Raw genomic sequence first — 21475 nt, 5'->3', positions numbered from 1 at the left:
GCGGGGAGGGGACGTGCGTCAGGCCAGGCCAGCGCTGACGCCCGAGGACGCCTCACGTCCGGCGGGGGCGCGGGGGGCCGGAGCCGCCTCGCTCCGGGGAGGCCCCGGGGGAGCCAGGCCCGACCCTCGATGGCACGCGGGGCCCGCTGCCCTCGCGCCCCTCCGCCGGCGCCCGGCCCGGCCGCCCTCCGAGCCCCCCGGGGCGCCGCCGCCGCCGTCCCGCCGCAGCCCCCGACGGCGGGGGGGGGTTTCACCCTGGGTCCGACCCCCCCCGGTGGGGGGGGGGGCCGCGGGACGGTGGCGTCAGCGCTGCGGCTTGCACAAACATATGGTTCACATCCGCGGCCACCCCCCCCCGGCTGCCGGCCGCCCGGCTGGCGCGCGCGCGCGGGCCGGCGCGCACACCCGCACATGCACACGCCGGCGCTGAGTACACAGGAAGCCGGGGCTGCCCCGCGGCGGTGGGGGGGGGGCGGCTTTGACGCAAATGCCCCCGGCCGGCCCTGTCGGGGCAGGCCCTGGCGGACCGCAAGGCCGGGGGGGAGCGGGGGGCGCGGGGGGGGGTGGGGGGGGGGCGGGCTGGCCCCGAGCCCTGAGGTTTGGCCGGGGCGGACGGACGGGCCAGGAGAGGCCAGAGGGAGCCGCGCCGGGGTGGTGGTGGTGGGGGGGGAGCCGCGGGCGCCCCGGGGCCGGAGGCGAGCGAGCGGGAGTCGGCGGCGGGGAGCGCCCCGAACCGGCGGCCGCTCGAGGCTCCTTCCCTGCTGCCGCCGGGCGCCGGCGGAGCCCCGGCCCACCCGCGGCGGCGGCGGCGGCGGTGCCCCCCTGCCCGGGGACGCCCTGGCCGCGGCCGAGGGAATCCCGGCGGGCTGTCCCGCCTCCGCCTGCGTCTAGACATGCCGGGAAGCGGGCCGTGCCAGGGCAGGCGGGGTCTGGCGCCCGCCCGCGTGGAGCTGATGAGTCGGGCCGGCCGGCCGGGAGGGAGCCAACGGGCAGCCGGGGGGGAGGCTGGCGGGGCCCCGGCGTCCTGCTGCCCCCCGCCGCCCTCGGCTCCCGGCCCCCCGTGTGCCCCTGCCCCGGCTGCCGTCGGGGAGCTCGGGAGAAGGGGCAGCCGGCCGGCGGAGGGCCGCCGCGCTCCCCGCCGCGGCGCCCCTCGGGGCGGCCCCGCGGCCGATGCGGCCCGCGGCAGCGGCGCCTGGGGGGCTTCGCGGCTCCCCGCCGGCCGGCTCGCCCCAGCCGCCCGCAGGCCCCCTCCTGCCCGCTGACCCTCAGCTGCTGCGGGGACGGTGCCCGCCGCGGCCCAGCCCGGCCCAGCCCAACCCAAGTATGCGCAGCGCTCGGGCTCCTGCAGCAACGCACACATGTACGCGTGTGCATGCGCGCGTCTGCGTGCGTGTATACGTGCGTGCGTGTGTGCATATGTGTGTGTGCGTACGTGTCTGTATGTGCATCTACATGTTTGTATGTATGTGTGTATGTGTGCATGCACATGTATATGTATGTATGTACATGTATATATATATATGTGTATGTCTGGGTATGTATGTGGGTGCATGCATGTATATGTCTATGTGTATAGGTGTGCATGCATGTGCCTGTGTATACATGTATGTATGCGTGTATATACCTGTGTATGCATGTGGGTGAGTATGCATGTGTGTGTATGTGTGTGTATGTACATGTGTATGCATGTGGGTGTATATGTGTATGTATGTGTGCATGCATGTGTGTATGTGTGTTCATGTGAGTACATGCATGTATGTCTATAGCAACATATACTTGGCGCGCGCGCGTGTGTGTGTACATAGGTATGTCTCTGTGTGCGTGTGAGTCCGTGTCCCAGCATGTGTCCCTGTGTCTGTGTCTCTGTGTGTCCCTATGTGTCCCTGCGTGTCCACGTCCACGTGTGTCCCTGTGTGTCCTTGTGTGTCTCTGCATGTGTCCATGTCGCTGTGCATGCCCATGTCCGTGCGTGTCTGTGTCCCCGTGTGTCCGTGTCCCCATGTGTCCCTGCATGTCCGTGTCCTCATGTGTCCCCGTGTGTTCCTGTGTGTCCTCATGTGTACCCGTCTCCCTGTGTGTCCGTGTCCCCATGTGTCCGTGTCCCCATGTGTCCCTGCGTGTCCCTGTCCTCATGTGTCCCCGTGTGTCCGTGTGTCCTCATGTGTACCCGTCTCCCTGTGTGTCTGTGTCCCTGTGTGTCCCCGTGTCTCCCTGTGTGTCCATGTGTCCCTGTGTGTCCATGTCCCCATGTGTCCCTGCGTGTCCCTGTCCTCATGTGTCCCCGTGTGTCCCTGTGTCTCCCTGTGTGTCCATGTTCCTGTGTGTATCCATGTCCCCGTGTGTCCCTGTGTCCTCATGTGCCCCTGTCTGTCCGTGTCCCTGTGTCTCTGTGTTCCTGTGTGTCCGTGTCCCCGTGTGTCCTCATGTGTTCCTGTGTCTCTGTGTCCCCGTGTCTCCCTGCGTGTCCGTGTCCCCGTGCCTCCTTGCATGCCCGTGTCCCCGTGTGCCCCTGCGTGTCCGTGCCCCGCGCGTGTCCGTCCCCGCGTGGCAGCGGCCGCGGCCCCGGGCTGTCGCAGGCCGCGGCGCCCCCTGGCGGCGCAACCCCGCACTGCAGCGCGCCCGGCGCAGGGCGGAGAGACGGAGGGGCGGGGCGGGGCCGAGCGGCGGCGGGGCGGGACCAGGGGCGTGGGCGACACGGGGGGCGTGGCCGAGAGGGGAAGAATGGGACCGAGAAATGGAGGGGCGTGGCCGAGAGGCGGCGAGGCGGGGCCGAGAGGCTCCACGGGCGGTGCCGAGAAATGGAGGGGCGGTGCCGAGAGATGAAGGGGCGTGGCCGAGAGGCGGCGAGGCGGGGCCGAGAGGCTCCACGGGCGGTGCCGAGAAATGGAGGGGCGGTGCCGAGAGACGAAGGGGCGTGGCCGAGAGGCGGCGGGGCGGGGCCGAGAGGCTCCACGGGTGGTGCCGAGAAATGGAGGGGCGGTGCCGAGACGAAGGGGCGTGGCCGAGAGGCGGCGGGGCGTGGCCGAGGGACGAAGCGTGGGGCCGAGAAGCGGCAGGGCGTGGCCGGGGGGCGTGGCCGACAGGCGGCGGGGCGGGGCCGAGAGGCTCCGGGCACCGCGGCAGCGGCGGCGGGTCGAGGGCAGGCGCAGCCCGGGGGCAGAGAGGAGAGCGGGGCGGCGGCGGCGGCGGCGGCGGGTCGAGGGCAGGCGCAGCCCGGGGACAGAGAGGAGAGCGGGGCGGCGGCGGCGGGTCGAGGGCAGGCGCAGCCCGGGGACAGAGAGGAGAGCGGGGCGGCGGCGAGGCGCGGGGGCAGCGGGACACCCGGCGGGCTCTCCCCGCCCGCGGGGAGCCCCGGCTCGGCGGCCGCCGTTTCCGAGGGGCGGCAGCGGCGGGGCGGCCCCTCGCGGGGCAGCTTTCCCTGGCGGAGCGACGCCCGCCGTCCCCCCAGCTCAGCGTTTCCACAGCGGCGCGTCCCCCCGCCCGTCCCCCCGCCCGCTGCCGTCCGGACCCGCTCACCGCGCTGAAGGGTCGCCTCGGCCGGGAGCGCCGCGCGGTGCCGCCGGCGGCCGGTCCCTTCTCTGCCCGGCAGAGGGGCCGCGGCGGCATCTTCCAATCTGCGGGAAGCGGGAGTTGCCTCTAGCGGGAGTTTGGGGGGCTCCGAGGGGACGAGGGGGGCTCTGGGGAGCCTGGGGGGGCTCTGAATAGAGTTTGAGAGCTCTGAGGGGATTTGGGGGCTCTCGGGGGAGTTTTGGGGGCTCTGAGGGGAGATTGTGGCTCTGGGGGAATTTGGGGGCTCTGAGGGGAGATTGTGGCTCTGAGGGGAGTTTTGGGGGCTCTGAGGGGAGATTGTGGCTCTGAGGAAAGTTTTGGGGGCTCTGCAGGGAATTTTAGGGGCTCTGAGGGGAGTTTTGGGGGCTCTGGGGGGATTTGGGGGCTCTGGGGGGGAATTTTAGGGGCTCTGGAGGCTCAGGGGAGTTTTGGGGGCTCTGAGGGGAAATCATGGCTCTCTGAGGGGAGTTGTAGGGGCTCTGCATGGGTTTTAGGGGCTCTGAGGGGAGATCGGGGCGCTCTGAGGGGAGATCGGGGGCTCTGCGTGGGTTGTGGGGGCTCTGAGGGGAGATCGTGGCTCTCTGGGGGGAGTTGTGGGGGCTCTGAAGGGAGATGGGGGGCTCTGCGTGGGTTGTGGGGGCTCTATCGTGGCTCTCTGAGGGGAGCTGTGGGGGCTCTGAGGGGAGATCGGGGCTCTCTGAGGGGAGGCTGCCCGGGGGGCGGGGCCAGCCCGCTGCGCGTTCCGATTGGCTCGGACTCCGCCTTCCCGCCAAAACACCCCCCCCCGTCCCCCCCGCCCCGCCCTGCCCGCGAGGACGCTGGCGGCCGTTGCTCCCAACGGCCACGAGTGAGGCGGGGGGGGGGGGAGAGCGGGCGGTGCGCGAGGGCTCTCCGCACTCTCATTGGCTCGCACCCGCGGCGGCGGGAAGGCCTGAGCCAATAGGAGTGCCGGCCGCGGCGTCGTGGGCGGGCCCGGCTCTGAGGGAAGAGAGGCGGCCATGGCGGCGGGCGCCTGTGGGGGTCCCGGGCGCGGTTTTTTTGGGGGTGGGGGGGGATCGGGCAGGTTTAGGGGCGCGGGGAGGGGGACGGCGGCGGGGGTTGTGTGTGGATACGGGGGGAGCCCGGCGGGGCAGGCGTCTCCCTTCTGGGCTGGCGCCATCCGGGCCGCGGCGGCGGGGTCCCGGTGTCGCCACGGCTGAACCTGGCTCCTTCCCCGCAGCCGCGCACTGCGTCTCGGACGCCGGGGACAAGAGGGGTCCCGGGGGAGCCCTGAGCCACTACCTGACGGCCCCCTTCGACTCCCGCTTCCCCAACACCAACCAGACCCGCAACTGCTTCCAGAACTACCTGGGTGAGTCTCGGGAGAGGCCACGGGTGTCCTTTATTGCGCCGAGGGGAGCCAGGATTTGGCGGGGGGGGGGGGAAGGAGCAGAGGCATCTTGTCTGGGAGGGACGAGGGGGCCTGACCCCTCGCCGATGTCCCCGCAGACTATCACCGCTGCATGAAGACCCTGACGGCCAAGCACCGGGACGTCACCCCGTGTCTCTGGTACTTCCGGGTCTTCAAGTCCATCTGCCCCACTTCTTGGGTAGGTAGGGCAGGGCCCGGGGGTGGCTGGGGACCGGGCAGCCTGCGTCCCCCCCGCCCCGTTCCTCTACCTCTCCATGGCTCCGTGAGCTGGGCCTGCTCCTCCCCGAGCAGCTGGGCCTGGATCCGAGCTGGTGCCCTCGCGCGGACGGGCGCCTGCTGCCAGGCCCTCTGCCCCACGCGCGCATCTTCCTCCCAGATCCGGCGCTGGGATGAGCAGCGGGAAGAAGGGACCTTCCCTGGCAGGATCTAGGCCCGGGCACCAGCCGGACTGAGCCACCCTGGGCGTCCCCGCGGCATCCCTGCTTCCGCTCTCCTTCCCTGCCACGGGGACATCCGTGCTCACTGCTGCCTCACAATAAACTGCTTGTGTCCCATCGCGGCCCGTGTCCGTGTGCGCTGCGCTCAGCCTGGCCCGGGGCCAGCCCTGCCGCTCCTCGCCCTCGAGCGGGGCAGCCTCAGCGCTGCCCGCGCACGTGCCGGCTGTCCCCCTTCGTGGCCGGCTGGCCGTGGGCCCGCTTCCCTCCCCGCCCCGGCCAGGCCTGCCCGCCGGCCCCCTCCCAGCCCCCCAGCCAGCGCTCAGCCTGGCTTCCTGGCCTGGCTCGCCCTTTCCTGTCCCCCCTGCGCCGCGCCGGGCCAGCTCTGCGAAGGGAAATCCTCGCTCAGTGAGCGCCGGAGCCGAGCCGGAGGCAGGGAGACAAAGAGGGGCTGCGGAGCCCCGAGGCAGGCCGCAGGGTGGGGGCCGGCTCCAGCCGGAGAGCATGGGGCAGCGCCGGGAGCCGCCGCGCCGCGGCTGAGCGCCGGGACAGCGAGGGATCCGCTGCGAGACTGGGTAACGCCCGCGGTTCCCGGCGCGGGGGGCGCCGAACCCCGTTTTTGCCCGGCGGCGGGGGCGGGAGGTCTCATGGCGCTGGCGTCCCCTCCCGCGTGACCCCCCCGCCCCACCGCGCTCCTTCCCCCGGGGCCCGGGAATCCCTGCCGGCGCGGCCCCCGCGGGGTGCGGCCGGCGGGCGAAGGCGAGCCGCGGCCCGCTGTCACCCCGCTCTCGTCCGCAGGAAGCGACGGTCGCGGAGGACGGCGGCCTTCGTGGGACCCCGGAGCCCGGGCTGCCGGCCGGGGTCCCTGCGCGCCCTTCCCGCGTCGCTGAGCCCTGCCCGGCTCGCGGCGGGGCGGCGGCGCCGCTCGGGGGGAGCGGGGAGGCCGGCGCGGGGGCGCGTGCCGGCCGCGACGGTGTCCCCGCGCCCGCAGGAGCCGCCCGGCCCGGCGCCATGTTCCCGGAGGAGCGCAAGGAGGGCAGCCCCCGCTTCGGGAAGCTCCACTTCCCCGTCGGCCTCTGGATCAACTCGCCCAAGAAGCGCCTGGCCAAGATGAGCCGCCGCTGGCCCAGCGTGGGCTCGGTCAAGTAAGAGCGGCCCGCGCCCCCGCCCCGCGGCGCCCCCGGCCCCCGCCGCCCCCCGCATCGCCCCTCTCTGCCGCCCGCCCCCAGATCCACCTCGTCGGACACGGCCAGCCGCGGCAGCGAGACGGTGGAGCTGCGGCCCCCCGGCAAGAGCAAGGCGGCCCGGCACAAGCGCCTCTCCAACCTCTTCCACCGCAGCGCCAGCGCCGGCGGCGCCGTGGGGGCCGCGGGCGGCGCCGGCGGGCGCTGGGCCAGCGAGAAGAAGCTGGCGGAGCTGGTGGACCCGGTGCCCGAGGACCTGGCGGAGCTCTGCGGCCAGCGCCAGCTGCCCGGCGTCCTCAAGATCTTCGGGGGCGACATCTCGCGCGGCGCCAACTACAAGAGCGTGCTGGCCACGCCGCGCTCCACCGCCCGGCAGCTGGTGCGCGAGGCGCTGGAGCGCTACGGGCTGGCGCCCGAGGAGGGGGCGCCCGACGACTACGTGCTCTGCGACGTGGTGGGGCGCGCCGAGGGCCCCGGCGGCGCCTGGCAGGCCGAGCACCTGCGCCCGGTGGGCGACGCCGAGCGGCCCCTGGTGCTGCAGGACGTCTGGAAGCCCAAGGCCGGCTGCTCGCGGCGCTTCGAGATCCGCCGCCGGCAGGAGGTGGAGCGGGCCTGCGAGGCCGAGGACGACGAGCCCGCCGGTGAGGCCCCGCGCCCGCGCCCGGCCCGCCCCGGCCCGCGCCGCCGCTCACCCGCTCTCCCCGCAGGCGCCGCCGCGCAGGCCCGCCGCCTGCAGAAGAGCCGCTCGCGGGCGGCCTCGGGGGGCCCGGCGCCGCCCAAGGAGCGCGCCGACAACCTCTCGCTGCGGCGCAGCATCAGCGACATGAACCTCAGCGCCAAGAAGCGGCGGGAGCGCAAGACGGTGCTGAGCGTGGCGGCGGGCGAGGCCGGGCCGCCCCCCGGCGCCGCCGACGAGCCGCCGGCCGAGCCCCCCGCCGCCGCCGCCGCCGCCGAGCCGGCCGAGGGCGACGACGGCCTGGAGCAGCTCTCGCAGTGCCTCATCCAGCCGCCCCGCCGGCACCCCTACTTCCTGCTGCTGCAGGGCTACGGCCCCCAGGTGCGCGGGGTGGGGGGGGGGGACGGGACGGGGCGCGGGGCGGCCCCCCCTTCCCCCCCCCCCGCCTCACGCCCCTCTCCCCTCGCCCAGGACTTCGTCATCTACGTGATGACGCGGCCGCGCCACGTCTTCGGGCGCGCCGAGCGCCGGGGGCCGCCCGAGAAGGGGGCCGGGGGCTGCGCCGTGGACACCTTCCTCGAGGCCCCCGACATCCTGCCGCGGCACTGCCTGGTGCGGGCGGGCGAGCCGGCCCTGGTGCGGCCCTTCCGCGGCGCCGCCGTCACCCACAACGGGGCCCCGCTGCTGCGCCAGGCCCCGCTGAGCCCCGGCGACCTGCTGGGCCTGGGCCAGCACGTGCTGCTGGTGTACAAGGACCCGCGGGCGGGCGGCCCCCCGGCCCGGCCCCCCTGGCTGCCCCCGGCCCGGCCCTCGCCGGGCCTGGCCGGCGCCCTGGCCTGCCCGAGCTGCGGGCGCTCGCCGCAGGAGCGCCACGAGGCCCTGCGCGCCTACCTGGAGAGCCGGCGGCCCGAGCTGCGCTTCCGGCCCCAGGAGGAGGAGGCGCTGCTGCGGGAGATCGTGCGCCTGCAGGCCGGCCCCGGCGCGGGGCTGGCGCCCGCCTTCCTGCTGGGCCTCTGCCTGGAGCACGCCGCCCGCGCCCTCGAGCCGGCCCACTTCCCCGCGCTGCTCTCCCGCGTCGCCCGCCTCGTCAAGGAGGCCGTCTGGGTGAGGGGCCGCGCCGCGGCGGGGGGCTCCGGCCCCGGGGGCGCCCGCCCGCCCCCTCACGGCCCCTTCTCTCTGCCCCCCAGGAGAAGATCAAGGAGATCAGCGACCGGCAGCCGGAGAAGTGAGTGTCGCCGCCGCGCCGTCCGCCCGCGCCCCGGCCCGCCGCGGGCGTCGCGGTGACGTCCCCCTTCAGCCTCGGGACGTGGGGGTGACGCCTCCCCTCCGCCCAGGGCTATCGCGGTGATGTTCCCCCCTCTCTGGCCCGGGGACATCACGGTGACGTTCCCCCCCCCCCTGCCTGGGGGCACGGGGGTGACATCTCTCAGCCCGGGGATGTCACGGTGACGTCTCCCTTCAGCCTGGGGGTGTGGGGGTGACATCACTCAGCCCGGGGATGTCGCGGTGACGTTTCCCAGCAGCCCGGGGACGTGGCGGTGACGTCCCCCCCGGCCCCGGGGACGTGGCGGTGGCGTCCCCCCCGGCCCCGGGGACCCAGGGGTGACATCTCTCAGCCCGGGGACGTGGCGGTGGCGTCCCCCCCGGCCCCGGGGACCCAGGGGTGACATCTCTCAGCCCGGGGACGTGGCGGTGGCGTCTCCCCTGGCCCCGGGGACACGACGGTGACGTCCCCCCCAGCCCGGGGACCCGGGGGTGACATCTCTCAGCCTGGGGACACGACGGTGGCGTCTCCCTCGGCCCCGGGGATGTGGCGGTGGTGTCCCCCCCGGCCCCGGGGATGTGGCGGTGACGTCTCCCCCAGCCCGGGGACCCAGGGGTGACATCTCTCAGCCTGGGGATGTGGCGGTGGCGTCCCCCTTGGCCCCGGGGACATGGCGGTGGCGTCTCCCCCAGCCCGGGGACGTGGCGGTGGCGTCTCCCCCAGCCCAGGGACACGGGGGTGACGTCCCCCCCAGCCCAGGGACACAGGGGTGACATCTCTCAGCCCCAGGGACACGACAGTGACGTCTCCCCCAGCCCGGGGACCCAGGGGTGACATCTCTCAGCCCCAGGGACGTGGCGGTGGCGTCTCCCCCGGCCCGGGGACCCAGGGGTGACATCTCTCAGCCCCAGGGACGTGGCGGTGGCGTCTCCCCCAGCCCGGGGACACGGGGGTGACGTCTCTCAGCCCCGGGGACGTGGCGGTGACGTCCCCCCCAGCCCGGGGACACGGGGGTGACATCTCTCAGCCCCAGGGACGTGGCGGTGACGTCCCCCCCAGCCCGGGGACACGGGGGTGACATCTCTCAGCCCCAGGGACGTGGCGGTGACGTCCCCCCCAGCCCGGGGACACGGGGGTGACATCTCTCAGCCCCGGGGACGTGGCGGTGACGTCCCCCCCAGCCCGGGGACACGGGGGTGACATCTCTCAGCCCCGGGGACGTGGCGGTGACGTCCCCCCCAGCCCGGGGACACGGGGGTGACATCTCTCAGCCCCGGGGACGTGGCGGTGACGTCCCCCCCAGCCCGGGGACACGGGGGTGACATCTCTCAGCCCCGGGGACGTGGCGGTGACGTCCCCCCCAGCCCGGGGACACGGGGGTGACATCTCTCAGCCCGGGGACGTGGCGGTGGCGTCTCCCCCAGCCCGGGGACGTGGTGGTGGCATCCCCCCGGGGCCAAGGGGACGCCGTGCCCTCGGGGCCGGGGGGTGACGCCGGTCCCGCCGCAGCCAGCAGGACAAGGCCCCGGAGGCGCTGAGCATCGCCGAGGTGGCGGCCGACCTGCGGCCCCTCATGCTGTGGCTGGCCAACGCCATGGAGCTGCTCAACCTGGCGCAGGGCCGGGTGCTGGAGCTGGAGAAGGAGCTGGAGCTGGAGCTGGAGCCCGAGGGTGAGGCGGGGGCGCCGGGGGGCGCGCCGGGGAGGGGGGGGGGGCGCAGCGCCCGGCCCCACCGCCCCCTCGCGCCCCCAGGCGCCTGCCACGACGCCCTGCTGGCCGGCGACCTGGAGGCCTGCGACGAGGCCATGGCGGCGCTGGACGAGGTCATCATGTCCACCTTCCAGCAGTGCGTCTACTACCTGACCAAGGTGAGGCGGCGCGGCCCCCCCCCGGCGCGGCGGCCCCCCCCCCGCTCACCCCCCCCTTGCCGCCTCCCCCCCGCAGACCCTCTACTCGGCCCTGCCCGCCCTGCTGGAGAGCAACCCCTTCTCGGGGGGGGGCGAGCCCAGCGCCGCCCCGGACCTGGGCAGCATGCCCGAGGGGCTGCGGCCCACCCTGGCCATCTACGCCGCCACCCTGGAGCTGACGCGCGACTGCCAGCTGCACCCCGACCTCGTCTCGCAGACCTTCGGCTACCTCTTCTTCTTCTCCAACGCCTCCCTCTTCAACACCCTCATGGAGAGAGGTGCGCCCCCCCCCACCCCCCACCCCCCCGCACACGCCTCCGTGGCCCCCCCGCACGCCTGGGCCCTGCCCGGCCCCTGCCTGGGTCCCCCCCGGACACCTGGGCCCCGCCCGGCCCCTGCCTGGGCATCCCCCTGCACGCCTGGGTCCCCCCCGGACACCTGGGGCCCCCCCGGACGCCTGGGCCCTGCCCGGCCCCTGCCTGGGCATCCCCCCCGGACACCTGGGGCCCCCCCCGGACACTTGGGCCCCGCCCGGCCCCTGCCTGGGCATCCCCCCCGGACGCCTGGGTCCCCCCCCCGCACGCCTGGGCCGCCCCCCGGACGCCTGGGCCCTGCCCGGCCCCTGCCTGGGCATCCCCCCCGCACGCCTGGGTCCCCCCCCCGCACGCCTGGGTCCCCCCCCCGCATGCCTGGGCATCCCCCCCGCACGCCTGGGTCCACCCCCGGACGCCTGGGCCCCACCCGGCCCCTGCCTGGGCATCCCGCCCGGACGCCTGGGCCCTGCCCGGCCCCTGCCTGGGCTCCCCCCTGCACGCCTGGGCCCTCCCCGCTCGCCTGGGCCCCCCCGGACACCTGGGGCACCCCCGGACACCTGGGCCCTGCCCAGCCCCTGCCTGGGCTCCCCCCCGGACACTTAGGCCCCGCCCTGGATGCCTGGGCCCCCCCCTGCACGCCTGGCCCCCCCCCGGACACCTGGGTCCCGCCCGGCCCCTGCCTGGGCCCCCCCTGGATGCCTGGGCCCCACCTGGGCCCCCCCCGGACACCTGGGGCCCCGCCCAGCCCCTGCCTGGGTCCCCCCCGGACGCCTGGGCCCTGCCCAGGCCCCCCCCCCGGGCCCCCCCCCCAGACACCTGGGCCCTACCCGGCCCCCCCCCAGGCCCCACCCGGCCCCTGCCTGGCCCCGCCCGGACACCTGGGCCCTGCCTGGCCCCTGCCTTGGCCCCCCCTGGATGCCTGGGCCCCGCCCAGCCCCTGCCTGGGGCGAGGGGGTCCCCCTGGACGCCTGGGCCCCCCGGACACCCTGCCCGGCCCCCACCTGGGGTGAGAGGGGCACCCGGACGCCTGGGCCCTCACCCGGCTGCCACCTGGGCTGAGGGGAGCACCCAGAGGCCTGGCCCCCCCCCCGGACACCTGGGCCCCACCCAGCCCCCACCTGGGCCGAGGGGGGCACCTGGACACCTGGGCTCTTGCCCGGCCACCACCTGGGCTGAGGGGGCTCCCGGATGCCTGGGCCCCTCCTGGCTGTGGGGCGGGGGGTGAAACGATGCTCCCCGAATGCCTGGGCCCCTGCACCCCGGATGCCTGGGCCCTTCCTGGCCATGGCGTAGGGTAAGCGGGTGCGCCCCGGGCGCCTGGGCCCCCCGCAGAGCACTGAGATCTGGGGGGGGGGTGAGGTAGGGGAGCCCGGACGCCTGGGCCCCCCGCAGAGCACCGAGATCCAGGGGGGTGAGGGTGCCGGACGCCTGGGCCCCCCGCAGAGCACCGAGATCCGGGGGGGGGGTGAGGGCAGGGGAGCCCGGACGCCTGGGCCCCCCGCAGAGCACCGAGATCCGGGGGGGTGAGGGCAGGGGAGCCCGGACGCCTGGGCCCCCCGCAGAGCACCGAGATCCGGGGGGGTGAGGGCGCCGGACGCCTGGGCCCCCCGCAGAGCACTGAGGTCCGGGGGGGGTGAGGGCAGGGGAGCCCGGACGCCTGGGCCCCCCGCAGAGCACTAAGGTCCAGGGGGTGAGGGCGCCGGACGCCTGGGCCCCCCGCAGAGCACCGAGATCCGGGGGGGTGAGGGCGCCGGACGCCTGGGCCCCAGCTCCTCTTGGCGCCCCCCCCTCCCCCCGCCCCAGTGCCCCCAGTTTCCTCCCATTGTCCGGGCTGGTATCTGCAGGAAGCCGCCAGTTTCCGTCCCGCTCCTTCCTGCGGGAAGGGGCCGCGGCGGGGGGGGGGGGGGGGGGCCGCGGCGCCCCCCCTGACCCCCCCGCCCCGCGCCCCCCCCAGGCTCGGCCGCCCCCTTCTTCCAGTGGGCGCGGGCGGTGCGCATCCGCACCAACCTGGACCTGGTGCTGGACTGGCTGCAGGGCGTGGGGCTGGGCGACATCGCCGCCGAGTTCTTCCGCAAGCTCTCGGCCACCGCCAACCTCCTCTGCACCCCCAAGAGCAGCCTCAGCAAGGTGGGTGCGGCCGGCGGGGGGGGGGGCGCCGAGGCCCCCCGGGCCCCCCCTCACCCCTCCGCCCGTCCCCGCAGGCCACCTGGGCCCGGCTGCGCGGCGAGTACCCGGCGCTGACGCCGGCGCAGCTCCACCACGTGCTGAGCCACTACCACCTGGGGCTGGGCCGGGCCTACCCCGAGGGCTGGAGCCCCCCGGCCGAGGAGCGCGAGCAGATCGCCGCCGGTGAGTGCCCCCCGGCGCCCCCCCCCCCGCCCCCCGGCGCGCCCCCGGCCCATCGCCCCTCTCCCGGCGCAGGCGACATCTTCGAGAGCTTCACGGAGCACCCGCCGCTCATCGTGCCGGGCGAGGGCTTCCGGCTGCGCCTGGGCGAGGCGGTGAGCGACGAGGCGCTGCACCGGCCCCTCTGCCGCCTGCGCCGCTTCCTCTGGGAGCTGGAGCAGGGCTCGCTGCCCGCCAACCAGCGGGCCGCCTACGGCCTCGAGGGCGCCGCCTGACGCCCCCGGGCGCCGCCGCCGGCCGCCCCGAGGGACCGCCGGCCGCCCCGAGGGACCGCCGGCCGCCCCGAGGGACCGCCGGCCGCCCCGAGGGACCGCCGGCCGCTGCAAGGGACCGCCGGCTGCTCCAAGGGACCGCCGGCTGCTCCGGGGCACCGCCGGCTGCTCCAAGGGACCGCCGGCTGCTCCAAGGGACCGCCGGCCGCTCCGGGGCACCGCCGGCCTCTCCGGGGCACCGCCGGCTGCTCCAAGGGACCGCCGGCTGCTCCGGGGCACTGCCGGCCGCCCCAAGGGACCGCTGGCTGCTCTGGGGCACCGCCGGCCACCTTGGGGCACCGCCGGCTGCTCCAAGGGACCGCCGGCCGCTCTGGGGCACCGCCGGCCACCCCGAGGGACCGCCGGCCGCTCTGGGGCACCGCCGGCCGCTCTGGGGCACCACCGGCTGCCCCAAGGGACCGCCAGCCGCCCCAAGGGACCACCAGCTGCTCCGGGGCACCACCGGCCGCTCCAAGGGACCGCCGGCCGCTCCAAGGGACCGCCGGCTGCTCTGGGGCACCACCGGCCGCTCCAAGGGACCGCCGGCTGCTCCGGGGCACCACCGGCTGCTCCAAGGGACCGCCGGCTGCTCCGGGGCACCGCCAGCCACCCCAAGGCACCACCAGCTGCTCCGAGGGACCACTGGCCACCCCGAGGCACCACCGGCCGCACCTGGGGGTGACAGCCGGTCGCCCCAAGGGACAGCCAGCTGCCCTGACGGACCACCAGCCGCCCGAAAGGGGCCACCGGTCGCCCCTCGGCACCGCTGGCCCCCCCAAGGGACAGCTGGTCGCCCCGAGGGACCAACAACCACCCCAAGGGACCAACAACCATCCTGAGGGACCGCCGGCTGCCCCAAGGGGCCAACAGCCGCCCGAGGGACCGCCGGCCGCCCCCGAGGGACCAGCTGACCCCAGGGACCAACAACCGCCCCGATGGCCAACAACCGCCCCAAGAGACTGCTGGCTACCCTGAGGGACCAACAACCACCCCAGGGGACCAACAACCGCCCAAGCAACAGCCGGCCACCCCGAGGGAGCGGGGCCCCCCGGACCCTCTGGCCCCGGCGCCTCCGCCTGCTCGCGGCACCCAATAAAGAGCCGGTGCCACCGGCCGCCCGGACGCCTGGGTCCTCGCTTTTGGGGGGGGGGGGGGGCCACCGCCGAACCCGATCCGCCGCCGCGTCAGGGAAACAGGCCGCCGCGGGGACAGGGACAGGTGGCACCTGTCACCACCGCAAAGGGCACAGGGTGTCGTGTCACCGCCCCGGCCCGGACGCCTGGGCCCGTGGGAGGGGGTTGGAGGGGGCCCGGACGCCTGGGCCCCTGGGGTGGGGGGGTTGGAGGGGACCCGGACGCCTGGGCCCGTGGGAGGGGGTTGGAGGAGACCTGGACGCCTGGGCCCCCGGGGGGGGGGGTTGGAGGGGACCCGGACGCCTGGGCCCGTGGGAGGGGGTTGGAGGGGACCCGGATGCCTGGGCCCCTGGGGGGGGGGTTGGAGGGGACCCGGACGCCTGGGCCCCCGACGGTCCCTGGGCAGCTCGGGGACGTGTCTGTGAGTCCGGGGGGGCCGGATGCCTGGGCCCCCTCCCACCCCCCCCATCAGGGCCCTGCACGGTGTCGGGTGTCGCAGCAGATGGTGCGGGGGGGGGAGGGGGAGGTCCCAGCTGCTGCCCCCCCAGTGACGTCACCACCCCAAGGGGGGGTCCCGCCCCCCCCACCCCCCCGCCGGGCGGCCCGGACGGACGGACAGACCCGCACGGACGGGACGGACCACGGCCCCAGCGCTGGTGGGTGTGGGGGCCCCCCCGAACCGGGCCCCCCCCAGGACCCCCCAGACCGAGACCCCCCCAGGCCCAGGGGAATCCCCCCCCCAGTTCCCCCGCGGCCCTTTGGGACCCCCGAGAGCGTTCACTCTTGCCCCCCCGGCCCTGGGGGGGGGGTGTCCCCGGACGCCTGGGCCCCCGGTGGGGGTGGGGGTGTCCCCGGACGCCTGGGCCCCCACAGCTGGAGGTGGGGGGTGTCCCCGGACGCCTGGGCCCCCAGTGGTGGGGGGGGTGTCCCCGGATGCCTGGGCCCCCAGTGGGGGTGGGGGTGTCCCCGGACGCCTGGGCCCCCACAGCTGGAGGTGGGGGGTGTCCCCGGACGCCTGGGCCCCCGGTGGGGGTGGGGGTGTCCCCGGATGCCTGGGCCCCCAGTGGGGGTGGGGGTGTCCCCGGACGCCTGGGCCCCCACAGCTGGAGGTGGGGGGTGTCCCCGGACGCCTGGGCCCCCAGTGGTGGGGGGGGTGTCCCCGGACGCCTGGGCCCCCAGTGGGGGTGGGGGTGTCCCCGGACGCCTGGGCCCCCGGTGGGGGTGGGGGTGTCCCCGGATGCCTGGGCCCCCAGTGGGGGTGGGGGTGTCCCCGGACGCCTGGGCCCCCACAGCTGGAGGTGGGGGGTGTCCCCGGACGCCTGGGCCCCTTTGGGGGTGGGGGTGTCCCCGGACGCCTGGGCCCCCACAGCTCGAGGTGGGGGGTGTCCCCGGACACCTGGGCCCCTTTGGGGGTGGGGGTGTCCCCGGACGCCTGGGCCCCCACAGCTCGAGGTGGGGGGTGTCCCCGGACGCCTGGGCCCCTGGTGGGGGTGGGGGTGTCCCCGGACGCCTGGGCCCCCACAGCTCGAGGTGGGGGGTGTCCCCGGACGCCTGGGCCCCTTTGGGGGTGGGGGTGTCCCCAGACGCCTGGGCCCCCACAGCTCGAGGTGGGGGTTGTCCCCGGACGCCTGGGCCCCCGGTGGGGGTGGGGGTGTCCCCGGACGCCTGGGCCCCCACAGCTCGAGGTGGGGGGTGTCCCCGGACGCCTGGGCCCCCAGTGGTGGGGGGGGTGTCCCCGGACGCCTGGGCTCCCACAGCTCGAGGTGGGGGGTGTCCCTGGACGCCTGGGCCCCTGGTGGGGGTGGGGGTGTCCCCGGACGCCTGGGCCCCCACAGCTCGAGGTGGGGGGTGTCCCCGGACGCCTGGGCCCCCGGTGGGGGTGGGGGTGTCCCCGGACGCCTGGGCCCCCACAGCTGGAGGTGGGGGGTGTCCCCGGACGCCTGGGCCCCCGGTGGGGGTGGGGGTGTCCCCGGACGCCTGGGCCCCCACAGCTCGAGGTGGGGGGTGTCCCCGGACGCCTGGGCCCCTTTGGGGGTGGGGGTGTCCCCGGATGCCTGGGCCCCCAGTGGGGGTGGGGGGGGTGTCCCCGGACGCCTGGGCCCCTTTGGGGGTGAGGGTGTCCCCGGACGCCTGGGCCCCCACAGCTCGAGGTGGGGGGTGTCCCCGGACGCCTGGGCCCCCGGTGGGGGTGGGGGTGTCCCCGGACACCTGGGCCCCCACAGCTCGAGGTGGGGGGTGTCCCCGGACGCCTGGGCCCCTTTGGGTTGGGGGTGTCCCCGGACGCCTGGGCCCCCACAGCTGGAGGTGGGGGGTGTCCCCGGACGCCTGGGCCCCTTTGGGGGTGGGGGTGTCCCCGGACGCCTGGGCCCCCACAGCTGGAGGTGGGGGGTGTCCCCGGACGCCTGGGCCCCCGGTGGGGGTGGGGGTGTCCCCGGATGCCTGGGCCCCCAGTGGGGGTGGGGGTGTCCCCGGACGCCTGGGCCCCCACAGCTGGAGGTGGGGGGTGTCCCCGGACGCCTGGGCCCCCAGTGGTGGGGGGGGTGTCCCCGGACGCCTGGGCCCCCAGTGGGGGTGGGGGTGTCCCCGGACGCCTGGGCCCCCGGTGGGGGTGGGGGTGTCCCCGGATGCCTGGGCCCCCAGTGGGGGTGGGGGTGTCCCCGGACGCCTGGGCCCCCACAGCTGGAGGTGGGGGGTGTCCCCGGACGCCTGGGCCCCTTTGGGGGTGGGGGTGTCCCCGGACGCCTGGGCCCCCACAGCTCGAGGTGGGGGGTGTCCCCGGACACCTGGGCCCCTTTGGGGGTGGGGGTGTCCCCGGACGCCTGGGCCCCCACAGCTCGAGGTGGGGGGTGTCCCCGGACGCCTGGGCCCCTGGTGGGGGTGGGGGTGTCCCCGGACGCCTGGGCCCCCACAGCTCGAGGTGGGGGGTGTCCCCGGACGCCTGGGCCCCTTTGGGGGTGGGGGTGTCCCCAGACGCCTGGGCCCCCACAGCTCGAGGTGGGGGTTGTCCCCGGACGCCTGGGCCCCCGGTGGGGGTGGGGGTGTCCCCGGACGCCTGGGCCCCCACAGCTCGAGGTGGGGGGTGTCCCCGGACGCCTGGGCCCCCAGTGGTGGGGGGGGTGTCCCCGGACGCCTGGGCTCCCACAGCTCGAGGTGGGGGGTGTCCCTGGACGCCTGGGCCCCTGGTGGGGGTGGGGGTGTCCCCGGACGCCTGGGCCCCCACAGCTCGAGGTGGGGGGTGTCCCCGGACGCCTGGGCCCCCGGTGGGGGTGGGGGTGTCCCCGGACGCCTGGGCCCCCACAGCTGGAGGTGGGGGGTGTCCCCGGACGCCTGGGCCCCCGGTGGGGGTGGGGGTGTCCCCGGACGCCTGGGCCCCCACAGCTCGAGGTGGGGGGTGTCCCCGGACGCCTGGGCCCCTTTGGGGGTGGGGGTGTCCCCGGATGCCTGGGCCCCCAGTGGGGGTGGGGGGGGTGTCCCCGGACGCCTGGGCCCCTTTGGGGGTGAGGGTGTCCCCGGACGCCTGGGCCCCCACAGCTCGAGGTGGGGGGTGTCCCCGGACGCCTGGGCCCCCGGTGGGGGTGGGGGTGTCCCCGGACACCTGGGCCCCCACAGCTCGAGGTGGGGGGTGTCCCCGGACGCCTGGGCCCCTTTGGGTTGGGGGTGTCCCCGGACGCCTGGGCCCCCACAGCTGGAGGTGGGGGGTGTCCCCGGACGCCTGGGCCCCTTTGGGGGTGGGGGTGTCCCCGGACGCCTGGGCCCCCACAGCTGGAGGTGGGGGGTGTCCCCGGACGCCTGGGCCCCCGGTGGGGGTGGGGGTGTCCCCGGACGCCTGGGCCCCGCTGACGCGGCGCCGCCCCAGCTGGCAGCGGCCCCGCCATGACCCTGCTGGGCTCCGAGCGCTCCCTGCTCATCCGCAGCAAGTTCCGATCCGGTACCGGGGGGGGGGGCACCGGGGGGGGGGGACACGGCACCCGGGGGGGGCACGGGGGGCACCTGGGGGTGAGGGACACCGGGGGGGCACGACACGGGGCTCAGGGAGGACACGGGGGGGGGACACGACACCCGGGGGGGGGACACCCAGCAGGGGACACCGGGGGGGGGGACGATACGCGGGGGGGGGGGACACCCGGGTCTCGGGTTTCCAGCGCTGAAAATAGCCCCCGGCCCCCCCGCCCCCCCCCGGCAGCTGCCGGTGCCACAAACAGGCCGGGGGGGGCGCGGGGGGTCTGGGGGGTCCCGGGGGGTCTAGGGGGTCCATGAGGGGGGTCTGGGGGGTCCCGGGGGGTTTAGGGGGGGATCCCGGGGGGGGTCTGAGGGGTCCTAAGGGGTCGGAGGGATCCCTGGGGGGGCCCAGGTGGATCCTGGGGGGCTCTGGGCCATCCCAGGGGGTCTCGGGGGGGGTCTGAGGGGTCCCTGGGGGGGTCCTGGAGGGGTCTAGGGGATCCTGGGGGGTCTGGGGGTCCCGGGGGGGTCCCAAGGGGTCTGGGGGGTTCGAGGGGGGTCTGGGGGTCCCGGGGGGTGTCTGGGGGGGTCTGGGGGGTGCCAAGGGCTTTGGAGGGTCCCAGGGGGCCGGGGGGGCGCTGACCCCCCCCCAGTTCTGCAGCTGCGGCTGCAGCACCGCCGCTCCCAGGAGCAGCTGGCCCAGAGCCCCCCCCACGGTGAGGGGCGCCGCGGGGGTGGGGGGGGGGGGGCGGGGCGTCCGGCAGGGGGGCGGGGCCGGGCGGGGGGAGGGGCTGAGGGGATCCCAGGGGCGGGGCCTAAGGGATTCCCCGAGGGGGCGGGGCCTAAGGGGATCCCCGGGGTGCAGCCGGAGGGGAACCCAGGGGCGGGGCTTATGGGGCATCCCGGGGGCGGGGCTTATGGGGGTCCCCAGGGGCGGGGCCCGAAGGGGCATCCTGGGGGCGGGGCTATTGGAGGATCCGGGGCGGGGCTTATGGGGGATCCCACGGGTGGGGGCTAAGGGGGGCATCATGGGGGCGGGGCCTAAGGGGGGCACCCCCAGGGCGGGGCTTATGGGTAGTATGGGGCGGGGCCTTCGAGGGGAGGAGCCTCCCGTGGGCGGGGCCACTAACAGGCGCCTCCCCCAGGCCCACGCACGGCCCCCCCGGGCGACCCGGCCCCACGCGGGACCCCGGAGCCGAGCTGGGTGAGCGCAGGGCCGGGCCCCAAGGCACCCTGGGAGCCCCGCTATGCAAACGAGCCGGGCGGGGCGCCGGAGGGGCCCAGGCGTCCGGGTGACCCCCGCCCCCCGCCCCCCGCAGGGTGAAGAGACCCCCAAGGCGAAGACCCGACCCCATGGGGTGGGGGGGGGCCCGGACCCCGGCAGAGCAGGTAGGAGCTGCCGGACGCCTGGGTCCCCCGGACGCCTGGGTCCCCTGAGGGTGCCCGGACGCCTGGGTCCCCCGGGGGGGTGCCCGGACGCCTGGGTCCCCTGAGGGTGCCCCGGACGCCTGGGTCCCCCGGGGGGGTGCCCGGATGCCTGGGTCCCCCGGACGCCTGGGTCCCCCTGAGGGTGCCCGGACGCCTGGGTCCCTCAGACGCCTGGGTCCCCCTGGGAGGTGCCCGGACGCCTGGGTCCCCCGGACGCCTGGGTCCCCCTGAGGGTGCCCGGACGCCTGGGTCCCTCAGACGCCTGGGTCCCCCTGGGAGGTGCCCGGACGCCTGGGTCCCTCGGATGCCTGGGTCCCCCTGAGGGTGCGCCTGGGTCCCTTGGACGCCTGGGTCCCCTGGGGGTGCCCGGACGCCTGGGTCCCCCGGACGCCTGGGTCCCCCGGGGGGTGCCCGGACGCCTGGGTCCCTCGGACGCCTGGGTCCCCCGGACGCCTGGGTCCCCCGGGGACGGGGGGGGACCGTGACGCTGCTCCCGCCCCCCCAGAGCCCCCGTCGCCCGCCCTGAGCGCCGGCAGCGGCTCCTCGTCGTCCGCGTCCCCGGGGGGGGACCCCCCCATCTGCCCCTCCCCCAGCGCGGGGGGCCCTTCCCGGTGAGTACGACCCCCCCCCCACCCACCCTCCGCCGCGACCCGAGTGTGGGCCGCCCGGACGCCTGGGCCCTCCCGGCGCCCCGACGCAGCCGCCCCTCCGCCCGCAGCCCCCGGGGGGGGCTTCCCGGCCCCCCGCGCCGCCCCCCGAGACCGACCCCGCCGGGGGCAGCTCCCGCTCCCCCCCCCAGGTAGGAGCCCGCTGCCGATTGGGGTGGGGGGGGGGGGAGGACCCAAAGCCCGGACGCCTGGGCCCTCCACACCCCCCCTGCTCCCCGCAGCCCCCCGAGCCGGGCCGGCCCCGTCCGCGCAAAGCCAAGGAGCCGCGGCCCAAGGTGAAGGCGCTCAAGTACCACCAGTATGTGCCGCCGGGACCCCCCCCCGGGGCCGGACCCCCCCCCGGGCCCGGCGCCCCCCCCGGGGCCGGCGCCGCCGAGCGGGCGCTGCGCGAGAAGCAGCGGACCATCGAGAGCCTCCGGCGGGAGCTGCGGCGGGAGCAGGCCCGGGCCGAGCGCCTCCGCGGCGAGATCCGGCGCCGCCGGCGCCTCCGCGACGCCCCGGGGCCCCCCGGCAGCCCGGCCGCGCCGGGGCCCCCCCGGACGCCTGGGCCCCCCCGGACGCCTGGGCCCCCTGGGACTCCTGGGCCTCCCAGGATGCCTGGGCCCCCTGAGACTCCTGGGCCCCCCAGGATGCCTGGGCCCCCTGAGACTCCTGGGCCCCCTGAGACTCCTGGGCCCCCCGGGACACCTGGGCCCCGCCGGACGCCTGGGCCCCCTGGAACACCTGGGCCCCCCGGGACCCCTGGGCCCCCCCAGATGCCTGGGCCCCCCGAGACACCTGGGCCCCGCTGGACGCCTGGGCCCCCCCAGATGCCTGGGCCCCCCGGGACACCTGGGCCCCGCTGGACACCTGGGCCCCCTGGAACACCTGGGCCCCCCTGGACGCCTGGGACGCCTGGGCCCCCCGGGACGC

The 21475-nt window shown here is 76.9% G+C and overlaps 2 protein-coding genes across 3 annotated transcripts; both read left to right on the top strand.

The window, feature by feature from the left end:
* The first annotated feature begins 4243 nt into the window (after positions 1-4243).
* Positions 4244-5514, top strand: COX6B2 (cytochrome c oxidase subunit 6B2). 2 transcript variants are annotated; one of them, XM_068929222.1, is made up of 4 exons: positions 4244-4563; positions 4769-4900; positions 5038-5138; positions 5337-5514. In XM_068929222.1, exons 1-4 carry the CDS (start codon positions 4548-4550, stop codon positions 5388-5390), a joined length of 303 nt encoding a protein of 100 aa, XP_068785323.1. In that variant the 5' UTR covers positions 4244-4547; the 3' UTR covers positions 5391-5514. The 2 variants fall into 2 exon arrangements, with proteins under 2 accessions (XP_068785323.1, XP_068785321.1); XM_068929220.1 differs by having other exon boundaries at positions 5038-5514.
* Positions 5515-5652: 138 nt separating this feature from the next.
* Positions 5653-13405, top strand: RASIP1 (Ras interacting protein 1). The gene is made up of 12 exons (XM_068929219.1): positions 5653-5969; positions 6386-6539; positions 6624-7219; positions 7286-7635; positions 7726-8358; positions 8442-8479; positions 10028-10188; positions 10270-10385; positions 10462-10702; positions 12693-12865; positions 12940-13087; positions 13160-13405. Exons 2-12 carry the CDS (start codon positions 6406-6408, stop codon positions 13357-13359), a joined length of 2790 nt encoding a protein of 929 aa, XP_068785320.1. The 5' UTR covers positions 5653-5969; positions 6386-6405; the 3' UTR covers positions 13360-13405.
* Positions 13406-21475: the final 8070 nt, after the last annotated feature.

This window comes from Struthio camelus, unplaced genomic scaffold (genome assembly GCF_040807025.1).
Source record: "Struthio camelus isolate bStrCam1 unplaced genomic scaffold, bStrCam1.hap1 HAP1_SCAFFOLD_82, whole genome shotgun sequence".
In the NCBI taxonomy this organism is placed as follows: Eukaryota; Metazoa; Chordata; class Aves; order Struthioniformes; family Struthionidae; genus Struthio; species Struthio camelus.
Note: the sequence above shows the minus strand (reverse complement) of the source record. Positions and strands in the feature narration are given on the sequence as shown.

Excerpts from the sequence above, each read along its gene's own strand:
- COX6B2 (XM_068929220.1), top strand. Across the intron at positions 4,901-5,037 it reads CTGCTTCCAGAACTACCTGG|ACTATCACCGCTGCATGAAG; the intron begins GTGAGTCTCGGG and ends ATGTCCCCGCAG.
- RASIP1 (XM_068929219.1), top strand. The coding sequence starts at position 6,406 with ATGTTCCCGGAGGAGCGCAAGGAGGGCAGCCCCCGCTTCGGGAAGCTC. Across the intron at positions 6,540-6,623 it reads CCCAGCGTGGGCTCGGTCAA|ATCCACCTCGTCGGACACGG; the intron begins GTAAGAGCGGCC and ends GCCCGCCCCCAG. Across the intron at positions 10,189-10,269 it reads GCTGGAGCTGGAGCCCGAGG|GCGCCTGCCACGACGCCCTG; the intron begins GTGAGGCGGGGG and ends TCGCGCCCCCAG.